Raw genomic sequence first — 25947 nt, forward strand, 5'->3', positions numbered from 1 at the left:
TAAGAATATTGTCCTGCAAAATAAATAATAAGATTTAAGTTCTTTAACTGAACATGTGTTCAAATTTTAAGAAGGCAGAATGAAGAACAACCTCCAAATCTGACAAAATTTGATCTATTGGAAAATCCAGTAACTTAGACTTTTGGGCTAGCAACCTGCTGATGATAAAATCATCTTTTTGCGCTATTATGTATAAACAACAATCATAAGCTGTCGTGGAAGCATCAGCACATCCATGGTCTTGACTGGTATAAGGAATGAATTTAAAGTAAATTATGTGGTTAATCTAGTCTAGTTCTTGCTTCATTTGATAGGTAATTGGTCGGCCCACCCAAGATTATGCAACCACATTTTGTGTAGCAGGACCTTAGCATGAGTTGCTAAATTATAGTAAATCTAAAGGATCATACAGTAGTACCACAATAGATTTATCGATTTGGTAGGGCTTATATCTATAGAAATATTCAAAATTAAACCTAAGGTCGTTGTGTCTTTTTCATGATCAATGGCAATGTTCTTGCTGGCTGGGTGCACTGCTATTTGCTCACAATTGGACGATCATTTTGTGAGAGGGTAGCCAAACGCTTTAATAATTGTTATTAAGGCTTAATACAACAAACATAACTCTTCAATGGTGTCTGATCCTGTCAGCAAGCCATCGACTTAAATGTCATGGGCTAATAACCTTGCAGAAGCTTGATGAGTAGAAGCATGAATGTCGCTCAGATGGTTGCAGCATTGAAATGTTTTCTTAGCGCTGCGCCATTAGTTACGTATCAATGATAAATAAACTGAATTGCGGCTCTCTCGGAATTTGATTGTCAGTTGGGCTATTACCTAAGGCAATGTACCCCTTCATGAAGGCAATGTACTCAGGTCGAATGTCGTCTTCCTCGAACCAAACTCTCAAAAAGAACAATAGTAGTGTTCTGAGAAATCGCCGCTAACTCTTGATATCGTCATATTAGACATTTTTGGAGTGTGGCACGGAGGCAATCATAGGAATATTGTCGTGACTCTATCGTTTTAATAATTAATATTTTAATATTTCTAATCTACTAAATTTTTATTTACAAATTTTTCCGATACCAGCATTGGTTGATTTAGAGATTACAAAGTTTGTTCCTGACTAATACTAAAATTATTAACCAGATTTTCGAAGACTCATCAGAGCTTTCGGATTTGTTATGGGTAAGCGTTCATATGTAACAAGGACCCCCTTATGCAACCCACTATGATAGTATGTCCGTTGCCTACACCTGACATTGGCAATCGATGGAACAACTTCCATTCTCTTGCACCTGAATCTGTGCTACGCTATTCCTGGCACTTGATTTTTGGCAAAGTTAACGATGTATAGAATGGTCTTTCAAAATATGGATTGCTTTAGCAAACGATGCAGCGAACCGGCATCTTTCAATTCTGTTTTTAACCTTACGAATCAACGCCAAGGCGAATAACAAATCTTGTGGGTGTCTTCTTGACTACATATCGGCATAGATGCAATCATGTCTGACAATGATTGCGTCATAACTTAGGACGGTGATGTAAGAACTGTCCTACGCATGTAACTTAATATTTGTTTCAAATAATCCATAACTATTCCCGTTTTATTGTTATCGATTAAAAACAGGATCGAAATGCTGTTAAGTGAATCCAAATTTTGTTTTAATTTTATGTATATTTTATACAATTTTGATTTAAAATTTAAGTTCAGTTGGAAATAGGACCAAAATGTAAAGGAGTTTGCACTCTTACTAAGCTGAAAATTACTCCAATCGAATATGTAGATCATATGCTGATAATTTCATCTAAATCCATTAAGTAAAACCGAAGTTATTAAACAAAACGTTTGGCCAATTTGCAAAAGTACGTGGCAAGCAGAGCCAAGCGTCTACATTTTTCCTACACATGTGCACAAATACATTCAAATGCATGTATTCTTTTCTATTCAAAGAATTGCAATAGTGAATTGAATTATGCTTGAATTGTCAGCTCCTACTTGAGGTAACGCTTATTGTCGAAAATTTCTGGGTTCGAACCCGATTAAAGTCTTATTAATTATTGCTTTTAAATCTTAGCGCATCTTGGCACCTGTGAATATATATGAATGCCATTTAAAGACTTAAGTCTTGTATAACCTACTACTGGATATATTTGAAAGAAGTTAAATTGATTTGTTAGATAGTGCACCATCACAGCATATTCGAGGATTCAATTTTAAGTGGTATTCAAGTTACACGTAAAAAGTTAATTTTTTGATTTTTATATCGATAGTTTTGGCAATATGATTAGCTATCGAATACAATAATAAATTCTTACTGCAATATATATATGAGTATGCATATAAAATTTCAGGTCTCTAGATCTTGTGATTTACGAGATCGCTGCGTTAGAGAGCATCTCCCAATACATTGCCCAAATCAATTTTAACTATTTAATGATCTCACCGATAGTCTGAAAAATATCAGTGATTACACTAATAATAAGAATAAGATTAGCGACATTATACCCTTTGATCCAGGTGCCATGGGTTTTCGACAGTGATAGTATATCATCGCTGGCAGTAGACTGTTTAAATATCTATAAAATTATCTTAATGGCAGTTAAAATGCAACATAATAGTTGTGATGCATGCTTTGGAATATGGTAAAAGTCGATTGCCAGCTCTTGGGCAACTGCGGAATGCAATTATGCATAAGCACATAATAGTATTTGTAAATTCTAGGACTTACAAAGCTCATATATAAAAAATCAAAATTAGCAGTCAAAAATTGTATATCGTAATCAGAAATTCATAAAAATTGAAAGTAATATCTTCAACAATAAATGCTTATAAGTGTGATTTTGTAGCCCTGTTACTGAAAGAACTAGTAGTTCGCAAAGTAATCAAAAGGTAAAAGAACTATCGAAATGAGTTATTTTCGGTGAGCTGAATGTGGGTTGTAAAACAATGAAAAACTGATAAATCGTGTTTACATTTGTTTTCTAATTTGGTTTAAAGCTATAATTTAAAATATAATAAAACAAATAAAAGGTGTGCTTATTCCATAAAAAGTGTAAACAAACACTAATTATTTATAATAATGTATAATGTACCACATAAGTATCGCCAAGTTTGTCGATTGTGTCTCACTTTGGTTAATGAGCGCGATATTGCAGATCTACAAATTTATAACAGTGAAAAAAATGCTGAAGAAAAATCTAAAACCCATTGTAATTATGATGTGAACCAGTGCAATATAAATGAAAATGTATCAAAATGTGTATGTAATGTATTTGACCCAAAAACATGTTGCTGTCAATGTGATAACTCGTTATCAGCAGCGCAAAATAATAATGAAATTGATTCATTTAATCAACTTCATAAAAGTAATTACACACCGAGTGTGCCTTCTGCTTCTGCCAACCCGCCATGTATTATTCAAACTGATATATTTGATCCCTTGTTTTCAAATAAAAACAAGCCACAATGTAATTCGACGCCATTACATTTTCAAGCTTCACTACCGAGCAAAGATGTAAAATTAAAAAAAAAAATAACATCTAAAACGATCGGTCCCGGGGAGCATCATATTAAACATAGTTTATCCAACATGGACTATGACACTGCGCCCACAAACAAATTTTTTTATAAATGTGACGAAAATACCTCAACACACGAGGAGAACAGCCAAGAGCATAAAGATGATTCATCACCATACATTACAATTCAGATATTTAACTGTCTCTCTATTAAGGTAAGGGGAAGTAGCTTTTAATTCAACACAAAAACCCACACTCGTATGAACATATGTGTATACAAATGCTTAAAGATGTGTGTGCTCACGTTGTTTGTCAGTCATTCATACTTGTATATGTATGTAATGTGTAATTATACACATGCTGTTATTACATTTAAAAATATGAGATCAAAATATGAATGCAGATGTATAGGGGTACGTATATACATAATTACATGAATATAATAGTAGTATATGTGCGAGTATGTGAACTATTCAGCATTAGTTATGAAAATATAGCGTTATAAATTAAAATTAGCTTCAAAAATATCAACTTGGAAATGTTTATGTAAACTTAAATAAGAAAATTTTTAATTTAAATAAATTTATACACATCTTATATTTAAAATAAGTAAAAAAAAAAAAAAAAAAAAAAAAAAAAAAAAAAAAAAAAAAAAAAGGTGAGCGTGACTATCAGATACCCTGAGCCCGAACTGATCTGCGTTTTCAAACATACTCCATAGTTTGTATTTCGGCGTGGATACACAAATCACTCGCAGTTTTAATTATACCCGCACATCTATAGATATGTTATTTATTTATAACAAAAAGAACTAAAACTCACAATATAAGAAAACAAAAAAATAACGAAACAAAATTTTAAAATACGCATATGCGGACAGATAGACGCATAGGTATAAGTCTACTCAGCTCGCCGTACTGATAACTATGAAGTTTATTGTTTATCTGCTAAGTTCTGCATACCATCATTGTAGAAGTTGTGATAGTGTAGAAAGCAATTCCTTACGGTGCGTATAAATGAAAAGAACTGTAACGACGTACTAAAAAAAGTTTTAAGCAATACGTGAAATCACGTATTCAGAGCCCAAATTTCATGATATTTATATAGTCTTTATACTGCCCGAATTACATATCATCAGGAATATTTAGGAATGGTTGCAGGTTTACGAATCGGGATACCAAGATATTACGAAAAAAAATGTATCAAATTGCATTGCTGAATTATATGATTCTATTCCCAGTCAAATTGCCGAAGACATTTCGAAACATCTGCGGTTTTAAATATTTTATATGTCTTGTAGCGAGCATAAAAAAAAACAACAAATAAGTCAACTCGCATCAGCTCCTGTGCCAGAAGTTAAAAATCTCAACTAAAGTAGCAGCTGACGATTAAGCACAATTCAATTTTAATTGCGATTCTTCGAATGCACGCATTTTAATGAATGTTTGCAGATGTAGAGGAAAAATGCGTTAATTTTGCACTGTTTGTTACGTGATTTTGCAAATTGGCCAAACGTTTTGTTTAATAACTTTGCTATATTACGTATTTTTCTCCCATTTTTCAGCATTGCAGCTTTTCCAACCGAACTTAACAAGAAACTCTTTACACACTGAAAAACGTTAGATGCAAATTAAAAGCCTTTTGTTCAAATTAACGAAATTATGAATAATGAACGAATTATTATATGAATAATACGAATAATTATAATGAACTAAAGATAAAACTAAAAATGTGTTATAAAATAAAAAACAAAAATTAAAACTTCTCTTTTGTTAAGTTGTCAAGAAACTGCTTATACAAAATACTTTGAACGGTTTTAACTTAAGATAGAAATCAAATTATGCTAATTTGAATATTTAGGATGATTTCCCGTAGCTTTTAACACATGGTGGAGGCGCTGTCTCATGGAATCGACCATTTTTCTTAAGTATTTAAGAGGGAGCTTTTGCCACACAGCATTTTGCCGTGTCTGGTTCTTTGGATTCCATTTGTTCTCTTCTCTTTAGGTAGGCTCACAGATGTTTAATGGAGTTCAGATCGAAACTGTGTGGTGGTGATTCAAGAACCTAGCCACAATTAATAAATCTCCTTAAGCTTGATAGAATTTAATTTATTATTATTACTATTGAAGAACCCAAATTTTATTTGCACTTCTCTTTAAATTCATCGTTAAAATGTTTGTCATGGTGTCCTCTATAAATGTCAGCTCGTCGGCTAGAGATATACAACCAAACTATAACAGATATTTTAACACTTGAAATGATTCTGATTAAAAAGGAAGTTGTTACCTTCCGCCATAATCTGGATAGAACATTGTTCGAGTACAGCGTTACTTTTGTTTCGTCGCAAAATATGATGTTTTCCGGCGGACTAACCATGCTTACAGCTAAATTAAAGCGTTTTTCTACATTTACCAATAAAATCTGTGGTTTCTTTCTCAACTCAACGCAACTCGTGAAGAGTACTTATGCTTTATGATGGCGTACTGTTTCATGTGTTTTGTTTTGATATTTGCAGATTTTGGTCAATCTTCTGCATTATTAAGCGGTTTGGCCAACTGTAAATCTCTCTTTTACGTCCAACTCTGCCCTTTTCTTTAGGACTGCCTTCGCTATTCGTGCGAGTTATAACGTTGGAATAGAAAACCCTTCAGATAATTCTGGAACAGATTTGCCCAACTTGTGATTATAATAAATCAACTGGACCATAAAAAAGCTATATATAGAAAATTCGTTTATTAAAATAAAAGGCATTTAATTTTGCATCTAAAGTCAAAAATTGTTTATATTTGCTGTGTTAAAAGAGTTCAAGACAATTATATACGTTTATATATTGTTACCAACTCCAAATTTCCCCGAATGTTTTAAATAAGTATAGCTGGAAATAGCTACAAAACTGACAATTCTGCCAATGAAATACCTAGATCATATGCTGAAAATTTAATTAAAATACATTAACCCAAAAATATATTGAACAAAACGTTTGCACAATTTGAAAAGGCACGTGACACACAGCACAATTCTAACGCATTCACACATTCATCAGATGCGTGCAATCTATTTTGTTCAAGCAATCGTAGTTGCAATTGAATTATGTTTGAAATGTAAGCTGATACTTTAGCTAAGATTTGAAACTAGAAGCTCGTTGCAAAGAAGCTTATTATTATTTATTACTGTGATGTTAAATTATATTACATTTTATAAATCGTTTCATTCGTATATTTCAGCCATTTCCAAATGATGGGTTTCCTTCTGTTATATGTTATGATTGCCGAATCAAACTTGAATCATTTTGGAAGTTTCGCAACATGGCACATAATTCACACTTTGCATTAAAGGAATTTTTGGCATTATCAAAAACGTGCGATATTGTAAGTATTATGCATTATGCGATGTATATAATTTATACTTTGCATTTATTGTCAATTAAAATAATTTACATATATCATGCCCTACAAATTTTCTTAAGTCAAAAACAATTAATAACGCTACGTAAAGGGATAAGAAAAAGCCATTAATCCTGGGATTTAAAGGTTTTCTGATAATGTATTTCAGAGTATCTATGGTATGGCAATACGGCGTGCGAGTGTGTATTTCGATAACTCAACACATATTATCAATACATGTCGAAACATTTATTTTGATTTTTAAGTGTAGTTTGCATAGCTAGCTTACTGCACAATTCAGATTTACTGTGTTGTCTAATTTTCCGAAAAATTGTGTTTTAAATACTAGATACTTGAAATAGAAGATCTTAAGGGTATTTTCTAGTAGGGAAGTTCCGATTAGAGCACTCTAATTTGCATAATACATACATACTTAAATATTGTTTAATCTACCAATTTATAATTTACCTAAATAATTTTAAATCATTTATAAAATGTACATTGAGTATACTTATTAATTTTAACTTAGTTATTGTCTTTAAATAATACAGATATAAGACAAGTAAGAAAGCTCTAATCAGGGGTGCCTGACTGGAAGATACCATAAAACTCGACCGGTCTGCGATTATTCTTAGCTTCTATCTAAGCATTCACGCACTTACACTAAACTAAGCACAATAAGAGTATGATTGCTATGGTTGAGACTGCCCGATTAGTATATACCATTAACCGTGTGAACATGTGATGTATCCTAAATCCAAAATACACAAAATCTTTGTATTTATTACAGGAATATAAACAGTAAATCAGAAGCTCTCTAGCTTTAATGGCGGTCAAACTTGAAAAAGTCAGTATATATATTTAATGTAAATGAGATAAGTTATCGAGAAAAAAATAATATAATCGTACTGCGAATGATATACACGAGTATACATTTATTATTTCAAGTCTTCAGCTTGTATGACTTACAAGATTACAAGATCGCATGGCATGAATATTTGAATCTTGTATCTAAAATATAACAAAAATCGAAATTGTATTAAATATACATGCAACTAAATAAAATATTTGGAGATAAGCGTCAAAGACCTATAATATTTAAGATTTTACAACTGACTTTCGATGTCGTTTTTACGCCCAGATCCCTTAAAGTATATATACTTTTGATCAGGACGACAAGCCGAGTCAATTGAGCCCTGCCGGTTTGTCCGTTTGTCCGTAAATTAATATATCGTACGGCTTAAGAGCTAGGCCTCAAAATTTGATATTTGGTTTTATGTGTGTTTTACAAGTTTGATTTCTTTTAATTTTTAATTCCTTAAATGTAAGTTCAGTTGGTAATAGAACCAATATGTGATGGAATATATATTTCAAAGCTGACGTAGAACAGTTGTTTTTAAACAAATCGCCGTGCGTAGACGTTTTTCCTATATATGTGCACACATACATTCAAATGCGTGTATTCTCTTTTATCCGAAGATTAAAATTGCGATTGTATTGTGCTTTTTTTTTATGTTATGAAGTAGGTAGAGTTAATGCACGCTTTGAGTTGTCAATGTAGTATTTGTATTGTATTTGTATTTGTTTTTTTTTTAATACTCGATACAAACTGTTTCTATTTTTCTATTTCCTAAAACTACGATTTTTTGTGAACTGTTGTTGTGTAAACAAATTGATCTTCTTTAGGAATAAATTAAAAGGCGAAGAAAGCTATCTATTATGGCCTATCTATTATGTTTCAAAAGTTGAATATCTATAGACCCTAAAAACAATAATAAACCCAAACTACCTAATAAATTTCGGTGCAAAGCCCACCTAAATTTTGAAATTTTCTAGTTGAAGTACATAAGTTACTCGGTTGATAAAATTTTAATTCGGAAGTCCCGGATGGGACTAACTTTTATTTTCATGATCTCTGTAAAACGGTCCGATGACCGCTTGCATAGACGGTTTGGAGGTGTAGTGGTATGGAAAGCTATTTCTTATAAATTACAGTTTTTAACTTTGCGTATAATTGTGTATAGTTTCTAGTACAACAATGACCCAAGCTCTACCGAGATCTTCTTGAAATCGTGTGTTTATACCCAAAACGTCGAGGTCCTTCAACAGCTCTTATACTGTCCCCACGTAATATTGATCGGGAATGTGTTGAAATGGGTGGCCAAGAAGGTGTACGATGACAACAATATAATACAAAAAAATTTAATTAAACAAAGCTTAGTTCATGATTTCATTAAATTACACTGCTGTGTTATACATTTCGATTCCCAATCCAATTTTCAAAGTCCTTTCGAAAAAAGGCGAACCGGCACCATACGAATTTGCTTTAACATATCACATTTTAAATATAAGGATAAAATAATTTATTTATTTTGAAAGAAAAAAAAAATATTTTAGCTGATGCCACTATCCTAATGGGGTTTTATACTTTTTCTAAATATAGTTTTTATAATATTTTGTTGAGAGTTATATCAATCATAAAGTTTATATATAAAGTATATATATATATATATATATATATATATATGCCTGTTTATAAGAACCAAAAAATCTAAGAATGTTTAACGTATAATCGTGTGTACAATTTGCAGTACGAGTTTATCATATTTTTGTGATAACTTATCCCATTTTTATATTATCGCTCAAGTCAATCATTGGACTGCGTTTTTAAAGCGTAGCATTAAAACCGTATAGGCTAGACTTTTCAGATTTATATTGTATATTAGTATATTGAATACAACGATCTGTTATATATTTTTTGCATACGCCACAAGTTATCCGTAGACTGGAAGTTTATGTTGGTCATTCAGTTCAGTTTAAAATCCTGAATTTAAAACTGGAAAACATTAATTGGCGTCCAAATACAAATACTTACACAAATCTTAAGACAAGCGAGTCTAATAGGGTGGCTTATTAATTTGGACGTGTCCAAGCGTAACTTCTGTGTAACTTCGCACGATAATCTTCAGGGCAGTGCAGACCGCACTTACAGTTCAGGAGCATGAATGTGAGACGCAGCTCCTAATATATAATATACAATAACAAATCTCAAAAGCCATAATCAAATTCAGAAGTAAATGTAGAGGATCGGCATTGAACTTTGAAGCCTTTTTCTCAAGATTACACTTCATTGTATATTATCCTACAGTACCGTGACGAGGTAGATGCGTAGGTTCTCAGCCCACCCTTCCTATTTGCGAACGACACTCGCATTTGCGCAGGAGGTAAAGGCAAATCACAAAACAACTAGGGAAACACACTTTAGGAAGCAGAACTGCCAGCTTAAGACAGACCAGAATCTAGAACCTATGTAAGTCGACCCAAAGTTTAGATAGCTTATGAGATATCAGAAATTGTATTTAAGCGGTGTAAACACTAAAGAGGGTCATGAAAACAAACAACCTGCATGTTTCGAACGAGCAAGTGGTGAGAGGTAATAAAGCGTTCATCATCTGAAGGCAAATGCTGACGACAGAAGGCAACACTAAGGAAGGTGAATGTCCCTGCTATAGTTCATTCGGTTTTCATTCATTCGGATTTCATTCCTGTCAAGTCCCCTTTCGTCGTGGCAATATTATAAAAATATTTGGGCAATATATTTGGTAATATATTTGGGCAAAATAGTTCAAACGTGAATGCCTTATAAGCCATAGACATAGACAATAAATTTAACTGTCAAACCGTTTAAATGCTTCCATAAAAAAAGCGAGGATCGGTATCCACTAAAAAGAAATTTTTCTCTTGATAGAATTTATTCGACTTGAGTAAAAAAGTTGAATCTGTCATTAAAGAGAGTGCAGTGAAAGCGATTTGATGAAGTCTTTCTCCGTCGAAAATTGTGGTATTGTAAAAATGATGTGGCTGACGTTCTTAACGATATTGACAGGACCAACGACAATGCAAATCGTGACTGCGATGACATCACGGGTGATGGACTACATGTACGGAATCTGTATTCATATTATGACATATTATGACATATTATGACAGAGAGATATCACTATGGGACTAGTACGGATGCACACAGCCTACGAGACAATGAAAATTACATATTTTTTTTACTAACTCATATGGGGAATCCTACAGATACAATTCTCAATAAAAATTCTCAGAACCAAAATAAACAACCTGGCCGACGCAGGTCATCTGTTCGATATCCTCACTACGAGCAATAGAATGTTAAGCGAACTAGGGGCTCTCTTGCCCACTTTAATTTTTGAATCTTAAATCTTGAATCATTCTTTACTGACCAAATAACAGGGATTGCAATTACTGACTTAATGAAGGTGTCAATTATGATACATTTTGTAATTCAATTGTCTATTGACGCCGATTCACTTAACAAATCTACGAGATTGTCATGGACTATGAAGCGACCGAGGGCTGTCGATCTTGAGAGGAGTGGTCAACCAATTTTACAATGTCTACGACTAAAACAATTTTGTCCGCCACAGTGGTAATTTGAGGCCATCTACGTGGCGCAATGCAGTAGGTTATCGGGAGCGCTGACGGTGGGTCCGTGATTTGGAAGATCTTGGAACGGCCGAAGTCGCTCTGCGTTATATTATAATTAAATTAAACAACGCGCGAGTATTGACCGCAGAATAAGCATAATAATTGAGTATCAATTTTATTAGTTATATAGTATGTGCCATAAAATATTCAACAGCGTAACCTTTTTATTATTTATATACGTAATATTTTAGACATTTTAGCGCGTAAATAAATGTGGGTACATGTATGTTGATATACAATGCATTAAGTTATTTAGTTATTAAGTTATTAATGTATTGAAACTATTGATTAGATATTCAGAGTAGAATGTTTTTTAAATGTTAAATGATATCATAGTCAATCACAGTTCCTGAGTCCTTGTTGTGTATTAACAGGCCGATCTTGGATTCTAAAAAGCTACATACTAGCATTTGTTAAGCAACGGCTAACTTATTATATATTGCTATTTAAATATATTTTTCTTGCAGTTTATGATGTGATGAAAAATAATAAAAATATATTTTGTTTTTTTAGAACTCAAACAGTTTGGAACTGAAATTGGATGCAATTTTGAAGTCTTCATCTGAAGCAATAGCTGCGAAGGCACTGACTGAGTTAAGCAAATCTTCAAAAACGAGATTCAGTCAACGGCAAGCCAATTATGATGATGATTTGAAGTCTAGTAAGGAAAAGGGTCTAATTGAAAACAAAATTAAAGACATTCGAGAGCCTATAATATATTCAAACCTGTTCGAAAATCCACAGCAATCTGTTGACAAAATCGAATGTGATTCACTAGTTCAAAGTGTTACACAAAATTCCAAAGAAGCGGATGCTTTTTTTGAAGTAGATACAAATGTGGAATTACAAAAGAAAGTTTCAGATGTTGAACAATACAACAATTTGAAGCAGCAATTAGAGACTGCGGCAGTGCTTATGACCATAAGTAAAAAAATTGTTATATCACCTCCATGCTCGAATCCTCAATCTCCTTGTCTTTCTGCGGTTGTAGATAAAAGTATTAAAAGTTCTGTGATAAAATCAAAACGTCCATCTATTAATAATGATGTACAAGATGGTGTTGAAATAGACTTATCCGTTAAAAAACTGAAAATTGAACGAGGCAGTCAACTGAATTTAGTCCCAACAACAAGTAACTTTTGCCTTCCTCATGTACTTGATGCGGAAACAAATCCATTAAGGACCGACGAGGGCTTTAAGAAGAATAGCATTACACTTAATGAAGTTGCACCGCCTAACTACCAATTGAATACAACAAATCTACAAACCGAAAGTACTGCTACATGTCTATCGGTATCTGAAGACAGCTCTGATTCTAATAAGTTAGAAATGGACATTGCGTATACTATGTATGACAGAAAGACACCGGAGAGTGTAAGTTCGGATCATGCTACAGATGCTGCTACAACTCAACTTTGGCAAGCGTTAGCTCGGTCGGCTGGTAAGTTTGAATCAATTAAAATATCAAGTATATCTTACTGAATAAATAACCTAAAAATATGAAGAAACGTATAGTCGCTGGTGCCTTACCCTGAACACCGACTGATATGCGTTTTTAAAAAATCCCCGTATCATTGGAACTTACACCAACGCAATAAAATATCATGTTTAAAACAAAATCCTGATGTCTCCAATACTGTGACTTCTTTGCTGAAATTAGCAGTAGCACATTTAAACTGAAGTAACAACGCTCACTTCAAACATAATTGAATCGCATTCCCAGTTCTTCGAACAAAAAAATGTATGCCGAATGGTCAAACGTTTTATTTAATAGGGTTTTTACTATTTAACGGATATATATTAAAATTTCACGACATAATCTAAGTAATTTATTGAATAATCTCATATTGCCTAAATTTGCAACTGAAGTGTAATTAAAAGAATTTAGTGTGAATGCATATAACTGTGGTGGTGTTCAGTTGTGTAATAATCTTTATTCGTCTAAGCAAGAGTTCTTATACCCTGGCTAATGCGTATTTCGTCTCTTAACCTAAGTACATTATGTAATGAGTGGAGCTTCAAGCGGGGAACATACTATGCTGGCATAGACCTTAGGCAAAGTGCGTACGCGGCATCTCCCACGCTGCTGGTCAGACCACACTTAAGTGGCTGATCATATTCCCATTGTTTATCTTAGCGCTCGCTCTATGTTTATGAGTAGGGACAAATGTCACTATATGCGTATTTAGTATACACTATCATATGTTATGCATATGACGCATTTATATGTAGAATACTCTACATTGCTTCGGGTATTATGAATACTTTATTAAATATACTACAGTATGTTCATGCCTGAACATTCTGCAGGGGGCCAGAAAATGCGACAGCTAGCAATTGCTGCCTCTGGTTTCTCTTCTTAATCCGTGGCCTGCGTCTCCGTCTGTATAGCAACCCAATTTTTCGATGCTTCCCAGAGCTCTCTGGGACGTCCAGGCACATCGTTGTTGATGCGCTGATTACCTTGTTGGTTGATAATCCAGATATATTGCCAGAGACAATCCACCCAAGTTCGGTCTTTTGTCCCAGGGTTTCGTTGATTTTCTTTACTTTTCCCAACATTATTAAGGGAAGTAAATCAACGCCAATGACAACGTCAATTCGACTGGGCTCGTTAAAATGTGGGTCTTTTAGCGCGCAGCCATTCCAATCCTTATTGACATCCATGTCAATTTTCTTGGTCGGAAGAGCTCTCTGAAGTTTTGGCATAACAAGTGCCTACGTAGTGGTGATGAATTTGCTTTTAAATCGGGGTTTGATTGTTAAGCAAACACTATTTTTAAGGATTTCTATATTTTGCGAAATTCCTTGAACTTCCACGTTCCGTTTAGTTCGGCGCAGTTTTAACTGTTGTGCAGCTTCTTCAGATATTAGGGTTTTTTGCAAGCCTCCATCTATAAGGGCTCTTAGCTGCTCGTATTTTCCAGACTTATTTTTAATCTGGATGAGCGCTGTCGCCAGCAACGTATCTTGTCCTTTATTTTCATTTAGACAGTTGCTGCTGACGGTCTCTTTATTATTTGCATCTTCGTGAAGCAAATAGTTGTTCGCTTTAGTGCATTGATTGCAAGTCCAATTCTTTTTGCAATCTTTAATGCTGTGGCTGCCTAGACATTTGTAGCAAAGCGAGTTTTTGAATACAAACTCCTTGCGTTTTTTAACCGGCTCTGCTCTAAATTCCTGACACCTGGTTATTTCATGTCCCGTCAATTGGCAAAAACGGCATCTCTCGTGGCTCGTTGTCTTTGCTTCCCTTGACGTACGGGCGGCGCTTTTTTGCACTGAGTCTATTGAGTTATACAGTTGCTCAATAAACTCTAGTACATCGTCCAAGAACTGAATTTCTCTGGCCTTTTTTACGTGTTGCTCGTAAAGTTGTAGGACTTCCGTAGAGAATCGTCGCAACAGAATTTGAGCGATTAGAACGTCAGCTTCACTACCAAATTGACCCTTTTCTTTGATAATGAAAATGCATTCTGTTGCTTTGTCCAAGAACTTGAGGATACTGCCTTCATCATTGTTCTTCAGCAGTTCCATGTCCACTAGCTGGTTGACGGCGTTAGCAAATATTTTGCGTGTATTTTCGTAGCGCTTGCATATTAGTTCCCAAGCCGAGTTGTAGTTAGCAGACGAGCCAATTAATAAATGGCCTACGACCATTTGGGCTTCTCCCTTAAGGCATGACTTCAAGTAATTCAGCTTCCTTGTGTCGCTGATATCTCTCCTGTTGTGAATCACCTCAGAGAATAACTCGAAGAACGTCGGCCACTCTTTGGGACTTCCATTGAAGTGAGGAAGATCCATTTTCGGTAGATCTGGAACGTCTTCTTATGTATTTTGCAAGCCAGCTACTCTTCTGTTTAGTTTTTTTGTGAGTATGCTGACATTGCATTCCAGCTCATCGATCTCATCGATGTCAAAGGCAAAATTTTCGTATTTTGCCTCTAAATCCGTGAGCGTTGACTGGACTTTGTTCCACAGGAAAATCAACTTGTCTATATAGTCAAGGATTTCTTCCTGGCTGCTGAGCTCTAGATTGGCATACACTTCTTGCATGTGTTGCCTTACTTAAGGTCAACCAGCACATCCATTGGGCTCGAGCTTCTTTGAGAAAATATTTCCTGCTGCCTGTGTTGTGCCTTGGATGTCTTTGGTTGGATGGATGCTGTTTCATCGGTGTCTATGGCGTGGTCGGCAACTTCGACTTTCATCAGAGACTCCTCGTAGTTCCTGATGTTTTCCATTATGCCATCATATATTTTTTCCTTAAAATATTGATGATCGATGACACCGATTTTGACCAGTATTAGATGATTGGCAGTAAACTCTGCTGCCAATCTATCAATGGCTGGTAACGCATCCTTGTGATGCTCTGCCGGATCTTGTCATAGATCTCTGATTGCTTTTTGAGTAACTCCAGAGTTTTTGCCGACAGCATTTTGATTGTTTTTTTTTTTTTTTTTTTTTTTTTTTTTTTTTTTTTTTTTTTGTGAAAATTTGAACTTAATTTACCCTTTGGCTTGACCCGTTGGAGGTGTTTTTGTTTTGATCGCCTGATTGATCGTGCTGTGCCTCTACTCACAGCTTGAATTGGTAAGCCAAAAAAGTATTTAAACAATTTTTCACTTCACTTTCACACTTGTCACAAACGTGGCCTTGTAGATTTTACTCGAAGGACCAAAAAATGTGTGTACACATCACAAACGTAGCCTTGTGGATCCGGCTCGAAGGACCAAATAATGTGATTACAAATAACTGTGGTGGTGTTCAGTTGTGTAATAATCTTTATTCGTCTGAGCAAGAGTTCTTATACCCTGGCTCATGCGTATTTCATCTCTTAACCTAAGTACATTATGTAATGAGTGGAGCTCCAAGCGGGGAATATACTATGCTCTCCGCTATGTAGCTTCATATATATAGCTGGTATATACTTATATGCATATGGCATAAACATTAGGCAAGTGGCATAGACCACACTTAAGTGGCTGATCATATTCCCATTGTTTATCTTAGCGCTCGCTCTATGTTTATGAGTAGGGACAAATGTCACTATATGCGTATTTAGTATTTATATGTAGAATACTCTACATTGCTTCGGGTATTATGAATACGTTATTAAATATACTACAGTATGTTCATGCCTGAACATTTAGTCAATTTGAAGTTGGCATCTAAAATATAATGAAAACCAAATTGTATGTACAACTATTCTATATACTCTAGTTTCAAACACATACGTTATTAAGTTTAATAATTGAATTTCGATAACGTTCTTAATCGATAAAAATCAAACAGGAATATTAAAAACAAGCTGAACACGTGGCTATATAGCGCTTAAAAATGCTGGTGAGGACGCAGACATACATAGGGACAGGTTAACAGGGCTAAATCGACTCAGTTCATCCTGATCAAGAACATATACTTTATAAAGTCTGGTCTGACACGCTATTTCTCTCTTTTACATGCGAATGCTCAAATGTGCAATAATAAGGAAGAAAAAAACAGTTTCAAATTATAATTTTAATTTTTTTTGACAAAAACAAAATCTGTGTTCAATTCAGTTAAATGCATTTAATTATTTTCCTATGACTTATTATCATCCCATTTTTCAATTGTTTTCAGTGTAGACTAAAATATAATAGAAGGACACCTCTTTGTCGTTCAGTAAAATATGTAATTGAATCTGATAAAGAATTCTCTAGCTAGAATTTTCAAAACGTATTAAAATAGAAGACCAGAAAAATTTGTTATGTTGTAACAATTGTTATATAATTATTATATATATAATTATATATTATATATATGTAATAGAATGATTAAATGACGTTAAAAGTGTTTGTCCGTCCGTCTGTCCGTATGTGTGAACGCGTCGATCTCAGCATCTATAAGAGCTAGAGACTTGACATTTTTTGTAGTTCCGTGAATAGCACGCGTGTATATATTGGATAAGTATTTACATTTCATTGTTACCAAATGGATTTTGGATACCTGTCCTAAATACTAAAAATTTAAGTTCAGTTGGAAATAGGGCCATTATGTGAAAGCCTTTCAATCATATGCTGAAAATTTCATTTAAATCCAATAAGTAAAACAGCAGGGCCGCACACGTATTTTTACTATACTTGTGCACACATGCATTCAAATGTGTGTATTCTTCTCTATTCGAAAAATCGAAATTGCGATTTAATCAGCTGCTACTTAAGTTCAAATTTGCAACTCCTTGTTAGAAGCAATGCTTGTAAGCAGTGATCCCTGCGTTCGAGCCTGGTGGCGATGGAACATTTTTTATTGTTTTATTTTTAAATTATGAAGTGGCGGTTTTGGTAGAGTTGATGCGCGTTGCATAGAAATTGTGGGTTTGATTCCTGCGGTCGTAATGTCGATTTCTATTTGTTTGTTTTAATATTCGATACAAACTACGGAAAATCTTAAAAAACGCAGATAGGACTGGGATCAGGGTATCTCCTAGTCGGGCACCCCGACTAGAACTAGTTTTAAAGCGAAATGATAAAGATTTCATTATATGTCCTTGTCGGGTACCCTCGAATAACATTTTTTTTTATTTATTTATACCATCAAATTTTAAGTGAGGGCTTATAGATCTAACATGAAAGAATGGTCCATTTGTTTTGTTGTCTGTTTTGCTCTGTCCGTAAGAAAGCAAACTATTTCGCCGCTATTGAAACTAGATACTAGGGAAAAATAAAGTATATATATGTTATATATATTTCTACGGGAAACTCTAAATTTTACCATTTAGTTAATGTTGATCTTCTGTATTGATTATTTAAAAATGATATATACAGTAGGGAGCAAAAGTGTTTCCATAGTTGACACTTTCAACTTTGTGAGTCGATAATTTCTAAACGAATGAAGCAAATCAAAAAAACTTTTTTTCCAATAATATGTATTTAATTCTTAACAAATTGCCGTATATAACAAAAACAAAAGTTAATCAGTAAAATATTCAAACAAAGAAAACTGAAACAAAACGCATGTGTACAATTTTGCACCTACAGATATTTTTACTTTGATTTGATTTCTTAATTCTCTTATCGGCAATAGACATGCAGTTTTACCCTTATATGTTTTATGTATGCATTCTACACTTTTATGATCCAGAAATCCACGTGTTTCTTATTATTTGAAGTAGATTTGTTAATTTTAGCAATTAGTCTACAAAGTACCACGAAAAAATGAAGAAGCTTTCGTCAGATGTCGAAAATAGTATTATTAGCCTAACTGAAAGTGGCTGTTCGACTCGTAGTACTTCAGATCAGCTTAATATTTTTCATTCAGCGTTGTCCGAAGTCCAGAAAAGACGCAATGGTACATCCAAAAACACTATTAAAGGCCGCAAACGACTCTTAAAGGACTCTGACGCCAGACTTATGGGAACTGATAAGTTCCTAACACCGAAGAAGGCATCTATGGACATAGGGAAAGACGTGAGTCGGCGGGTGGCTAGAAGAGCACTAGCTAAGGTTGGATATGTGGCAAGTGTGAAACAAAATAAACCAGCTCTATCCGAGAAGAATGACAAGGGTCGATTGAAATTCGCCCGGGAACACAAGAACTGGACTGTAGATGATTGGAAACGTTTTATCTGGTCGGATGAATCCAAGTTCAACCGTTTTCAATCAAATGGCACGCAATACTATTGGCACAGGTCCGGGGAAAAGCTTCAAAAACACCATGTGAAGCAAACCGTTTAGCATGGAGGAGGCAATGTCAAAGTTTGGGGATGCTTTACTTGGTGGCACATTGGACCATTGCATAAAATTGATGGTATAATGTTAAAAGAAGACCATCTCAATATTTTGAAAACCTGTCTACCCAATTTTCTGGACAAGTGTGCATACCCCGTAAAGGAAATCATTTTTCATCAAGATGGGGATCCGACGCACACTGCCAAAACTGTCCGCGAATGGTTACAAAACCAAGATTTTATGCTGATGGAGTGGCCAGCTAAAAGTCCCGAACTCAATCCGATTGAGAACCTGTGGTCAATCGTGAAGCGACGGCTCGGGCAATATCAATCAATGCCATCCAACCTAGACGATCTTTGGAAGCGTGTAGAACTGAAGTGGAACCGAGTTCCAAAGGAAACCATAGAAAAGTTGGTCGAGAGTATGCCAAACTGAATAAAAAATGTAATAGCTAATAAGGGCCAGTGGACAAAATATTGATTTAGAATCATATTTAATTTTTTTCACTGAAGGTGCAAAATTGTACACATGCGTTTTGTTTCAGTTTTCTTTGTTTAAATATTTAGCTGATTAAGTTTTGTTTTTGTTATATACGGCAATTTGTTAAGAATTAAATACATATTATTGGAAAAAAAAGTTTTTTTGATTTGCTTTATTCAACTATGGAAACACTTTTGCTCCCTACTGTATATATATCTCGAGAGTTTCATATTATGTAGTAGTTTTCTACTGCATTCATACCTACTTGTATTTGATAACTTTCTGAATACCACAAAAGCTACATATTTCAAATGATGATGTGATACATGTATAGACTAACATAACACTGCTCGTCATCGAGTTAGAGCCCCCTTTTACTCAGTTGTTTTTTCTCATTTATATTTTCTTATTGCACCAAAGATTAACTTTTGTTTTGCTATTTGCAAAGCAGAACCCAAATTTCGGCCAAGTTGATATGACTTAAAAAATTTAAATTGGAGGGACCGAATGGACTTCACTTTTATTTTAATGATATTCGTAAAGAAGAGCATCATTGTACAATGCCACCTGAACATTTTAGTTTTTAACTTTGCGTATAAATGCGAAGAATTGTAAAGACGTAGTAAAAAGGATTTTATGCACGTCGAAGAGTTATTTGAGACATTGAGCATGCATTTCACACCATAGCAATGTCCCAATATCAAAATGTAGAGTTCATTCAATGGCCCTAATCCTGCCCCGACCTAAGTATCAATGCGTATGTCTAGGATTGGTTGACTAATGAATGATTCTATTCCCAATACGCTTTTGAAAATCATTTAGAACAAAGGCGACACCGTGCACTGATTTGCTTTAAAATATCTCATATTTGAAATAAAAGCATGAAACCGTTTTTTCTTTTTTTTTTATTTAGGCATCATCAAAAATTATAAAATCTTTATAAAAATGACTTATTTAATATTAAGTTGAAAGTTAAAAAAGCAAATTTTATTTTATTTTAAGAAGTCTATTTACACGGAATAATATTGTAAAACTATCAGTTGAGTGGTTTAGATAATACTTAACATAGGTATATAAAGAGGGCGCTAACCTGATGAAGATCAGTTTTTATTATTATTACCACACTATTGCTAAAAAATGATTCGGCAAATATACACATGTCAATTTGATTAGGAAAGTTAGAAAAAAAGTTATTCTACAATACATTTAAGGAAGTAAAGCCCATATGTGCTGCCCAAGTATGGGTATGTATATTTTTATTTGAGAATTTCTGATAATCTATATTAATAAAAATATAATTGCTGACGAAAGCGTTATCAGCTTGACGTAAAATTCATTACGCTCTAATAATCTAATGTCTTTATATTTAATAAATATATATCTATTATATGTTATTTAATCCATTAATAATTTTGTTTAGCTAAAAATAAAGATGAAAGTCGCGCAACCCAACTCCTACGTGATATGATGACCCAAACTTTTGTATTTCCTGTGCCGTCAACTGTAGCGTTGACAAAAGTACCTGAAGAACCATTACCGCTTTTAAAGGTAATAATATTGTAAAAATTAAAAGTAAATATAATATAATCACATTTTAATTAACAGGATATACCAGACTCCCAATCGAATGTTGTTAAAATATGTAGAAGAAAGCAAAGTTTTCCTACTAAATCAGATTGTATGGAGTCCCCAGAAATTAAAGTATCTGACACTTACCTCCAATCAGAAAGTGCACCCAATGTGGAAGGATTAAAAGACAAAAAGGTATCTTCGAAATATATACAAAATAAAATATATAAATTAACTATACAAATTTTAAATTAACAAATTTTTAGAGCCAAAAATGCAGCAGCACTACATCTTTATCTACTTCTCAAAAGGATATGTCTTGTTCTAATTGTGGTACTTTGACAACAACAATTTGGAGACGTAGTGTTAGAGGGGAAATGGTTTGTAATGCTTGTGGATTATATTTCAAGCTTCATGGCGTCAATAGACCACATTCTATGAGACGTGACACTATTCATACACGGCGCAGGCGTCCAAAAGAGTGCGAAAAATCTAAAAAAAGTAAGCATTTTCTTATAGGTTAAAACCTAAATAATCGCATATGTATTAAAAAACCCAATGAACTACAATTGTATACATGGCAATTTCACTACAATACTGACAAGTCTGGTGTTACTGTAAAATCAAAAAACTTGATATTCACAAAAAAATACAAAAACAATGATACATCTAATTTGAACAAAAATAAACTGTATGTTCTTTAGAAAAATCATAGTCTTACACTTATCAACATCAATGTTTCATTCTTAATAGTTATATTAAGACCCTGAGCCCATATAAAGGGAGACAGTATTTAGTAAACTAATTATAATCTATTTATTTCAAATCGACACACATTTTTATATTTGTACATGCTGATCATTTTTGTTGTGTGCATCAGTGCATCAGATTTCCTTATTATCGATCAAAATCGATATGATTTGTTCTAAATATTTGATTAGGATTGTTTATTTAGTAAAAAAGTGATTAAACAAATAAGTTTCCATAGTGTAGCCCATAATGCCAATGTTGTTTGATATGAATATAAGAAACAAGCGTATAATCATTTAAGTATCAGTTCTTCGCAGGGTTCAGTAAATATCCTAGTCGCGAAAATTTCACTGCAACACTCTTGTATAAGATTAAGTGATATGAACAATTTTTTATCTATTCTGGTAACTGCATATCTCATGCCAAAAAATTATACAATTTTGTTAGTTATATAAATATATTCATATAACATCCTACTCTTAATGTTTGCAATGGAAGCTTTAGAGTTGGGCGTTATACTCATACAAGAAGTGATGGAATTACTATATAAAGTATGTAAGAAAAGCTATTAGCTAAACTGCTAAAGACTTGAAATGTGTACTATCAAAAATCTGCAGTGGATATATCTAAGTTCATTGTGTTCATGTGGAAAATCGGGGAAAACTGTATCTCACACAGTTTTAGAGATAAACCCCCATTTTGCATGTTAGTTAGATTTTCTACTGACCCACGAGAAAATTATTTGTCGGCGCCCATTTGGGGCGTGGCAAATCAGATCTGACTAGTGTTATATTTTGAACATTATTAGTGCTAAGAACTGAATATTAGGAATATACACCCGCCTTGCCAACCCGCGCCTAATAAACCTCGAATATTACGTTACTGTTCACTCCTCTATGGCTCCACCAAAAAAATGTTTGCACTTTTGGCATTTATGTTACTCTATACTGCTAATATGAATTGGCCAAAACTTATATGTCCAGTCCATTTCAGGACTGTTTGTCCTACAGTTTAAGTTTCTGTTGAGGACTCCTATAAATTATATATATTATATATATACCTGATGAGGGCGTGCAAAATCGAAAAAAAAAAAAATACATATTTCAAAATTTTTGAGCCATTTTTCCAAATATTTTTTCACCGTTAATTAGTACTGTGCAATCAACATTCTTGAATTTTTCATTTTTATAGTTTTTCTTTGGTATGCCTTTATTTTCTGCTAATAATACATATACACTATCAAATTAGTTATGTTTAGTTAAATAGCAGTGACTAACAATTTCAGCTCAATTTATTTAAAGTTTGAAATATTAATTAATAAAAATAATTAATACTTTTTTTAATGACGAATAGGAAATAGGTCAATACCAATCAATACAATAGTTGAATATGAAACTGATATTATTAACGGTCCCCTAGAATGCAAGAAATTGGATATGTCACGGGCTCCGGAGACGCCTACATTTTCTGATTTCGTATATAAGGTGAGTACATTTTTTAAATTTTCTATTCTTTAATTGAATATTTACAGATTAGTTGCTTTGACCAGATACATATTATATATATATGTGTTAGATGCGTCAAAATTAATACGTTCGCTAATATATATATACATAACATAGCCTACCACAACAAAAAACACCACAAACAAATTTCAATTGTTAACTAGTATGTTTTGTTTGTACAAAAACGTTTTTATAATATGTGAATTTCTATTTATTTATACTTTAATATCAATATTACTTAATTATAAATATTCATATTGGTACTAATCTTAAATATATACACACATTCTTAGCGCACTTGCCGATACTATTAAAGAGCACTACTCTTGCATTATACTTTTCTTCAGTGTCAAGTGTTGTTATAGTCCTAGATTAAATTATACATAACGCGCATAAGATTCATTGGCTTTATGTCAAAAGCAACCCATTTTGAAATTAGAACACTTCTGTTCACTTCTGATATAGGAATGTCTTAAGTTGTTTGCAAATGTAACTATGCTAAATTTGTGAAAATGTGGTTCCGATATTCATTTAAAGCTTAAAATTTAAAAGCACAAATGCATAAATTAACTTATCAGATAAACAGTATATAAACAATATACTAAAATCAAAGCTTTTAATCTGAAAGTAATTATTAATCACATTGAGTAAATGTAAAATGATGTTATTCACTTTATGACATTTAGTCGACTGCACGTGTCATATCTATATGGCGTAGTAATAAATCATGATTCTGAAATAATATTATTGTTGTCTTAACAGTTTTTGAAATTATATTCCCAATAGTGACCAGAGTTGATGTATTAATATTAAACCCTTTCTTTATGAAATGAAATAATTTTTATGGATGTTTTTAACTTAAGCATGATGTATGAATTTATACGGTAAAGAGGGTGGAGTAACAAAAAATTCGATTCTAATTTAAATGTTACAAATAATAAATAAACTAATAATAAATGCTATTGGCGCAATTTTTAACAACTGCTACAAATGCAACTAAAGCGAAAATAGTTTATATAAAATAATTGTTGCTTAATAAATAGAAATGGGGCCGTTAAATTTTTAACTCAAACTATAAAGCAGAATATAGAGGGTTCACACAAAAGGTGTGGGAATATAATTTTTGGGTAATCAAATCAAATAATAAAGATTTTAGTTTTGAAATTTCTGGGATTAGAGCTTAAGGGTGTATCACGCTCTTATGGAAGTATGTATATAATCGGTATAGTGTAAAATGCGAGTTGTACTCACAAGTATATATTCCAAATTGCTAGTCTTTAGCCAATGAAGATACCGTTTTATCCGATTTGCCGTACCTCCATATTGTTGATATATTCACTATATTTATACCCTGATCAGGGTATAATGGTTTTGTGCAAATGTATGTAAAAGGTAGAAGGAGGCGAGGCAGACTCCAAAAAGTATATATATTGTTGATCAGTACGACAAGCCGAATTGATTGATCCCTGGCCGTCTGTCTGTCTAGCTGTCCATCTGACCGTATGTGTGAACGTGTCTCAGCATCAATAAGAGCTAGAGACTTGAGACTTTGGAGGTCCTTGTATAGCACCCGCATTCTCTTTCCGTTTTATTGTTATTTATTACAAACCTGATCGAAATGCATTCATTAAATTATATCTCGTACGGCTTAAGAGCTAGAACCTTCTTCTACTTCTTGCGCAGCGCAGTGGCGGAATATGATTTGAGTTGAGCGTATTTTACTATTAACAGACATGGAAACTAATATTAAATAATTTATCCTTTTTTTATGCATTTTCAGAAATACAAACCGGAAATATCTGAGACAGCCGAAGCGACAGAAACGTTTAAAAATGATATTTTAAAACGAACAAAATCGCAATCTTTGCCTGATTTCAATGAAACCCATGCAGGCGAGGAACTATCTGTACCTCTTAATCTTGTTTCCAGTGAAAACAATGCAAAGTTAGCATATAACGCCAAATAAAATTCAAGAAATCAAGCCATCACGCGCACAGAAGTTTATAAATGAGCTCCTTAAATCATTAAATCCGTATATATATTTATATACATATATTCTTATATATATATATATATATATATATATATATATATATATATATATATATATATATATATATATATATATATATATATATATATATATATATATATATATATATATATATATATATATATATATATATATATATATATATAAATACATTCACACTTAATTGTATTTTTAAAAAATAATACCAAATTGCTAAAAAACGGTTCAAAGTTTTAATTTAACGGTGTGAATTATTTTGTATTAAGCACGGACAGAATTACTTAATTTTGTTTATATATAAAGTAACATGTAAGCAATTAAAGATATATTTCTACTAATACATGATTCAGTATTTTTAAAATTTAATGTCTCTTCTAAGTAGTTTGACATTATAAAACACAGATATATACAATTATATCACAAACCAAATGCACTAACGTTTCCGCTTGAGTTCGTGAAATAAATGCAATCAAACAT

The 25947-nt window shown here is 33.1% G+C and overlaps 1 protein-coding gene across 2 annotated transcripts; it reads left to right on the forward strand.

Annotated features, from left to right (window-relative positions):
* The first annotated feature begins 3005 nt into the window (after positions 1-3005).
* LOC111596642 lies at positions 3006-25464 on the forward strand. Of its 2 annotated transcripts, XM_023310937.2 has the most exons (9): positions 3006-3740; positions 6752-6895; positions 11939-12350; positions 12417-12866; positions 21035-21162; positions 21220-21378; positions 21450-21684; positions 23287-23417; positions 25219-25464. In XM_023310937.2, exons 1-9 carry the CDS (start codon positions 3087-3089, stop codon positions 25402-25404), a joined length of 2499 nt encoding a protein of 832 aa, XP_023166705.2. In that variant the 5' UTR covers positions 3006-3086; the 3' UTR covers positions 25405-25464. The 2 variants fall into 2 exon arrangements, with proteins under 2 accessions (XP_023166705.2, XP_023166704.2); XM_023310936.2 differs by having other exon boundaries at positions 11939-12866.
* The last annotated feature ends 483 nt before the right edge of the window (positions 25465-25947 follow it).

This window comes from Drosophila hydei, unplaced genomic scaffold (assembly GCF_003285905.1).
Source record: "Drosophila hydei strain 15085-1641.00,03,60 unplaced genomic scaffold, DhydRS2 tig00000384-arrow-arrow-pilon, whole genome shotgun sequence".
Taxonomy (NCBI): Eukaryota; Metazoa; Arthropoda; class Insecta; order Diptera; family Drosophilidae; genus Drosophila; species Drosophila hydei.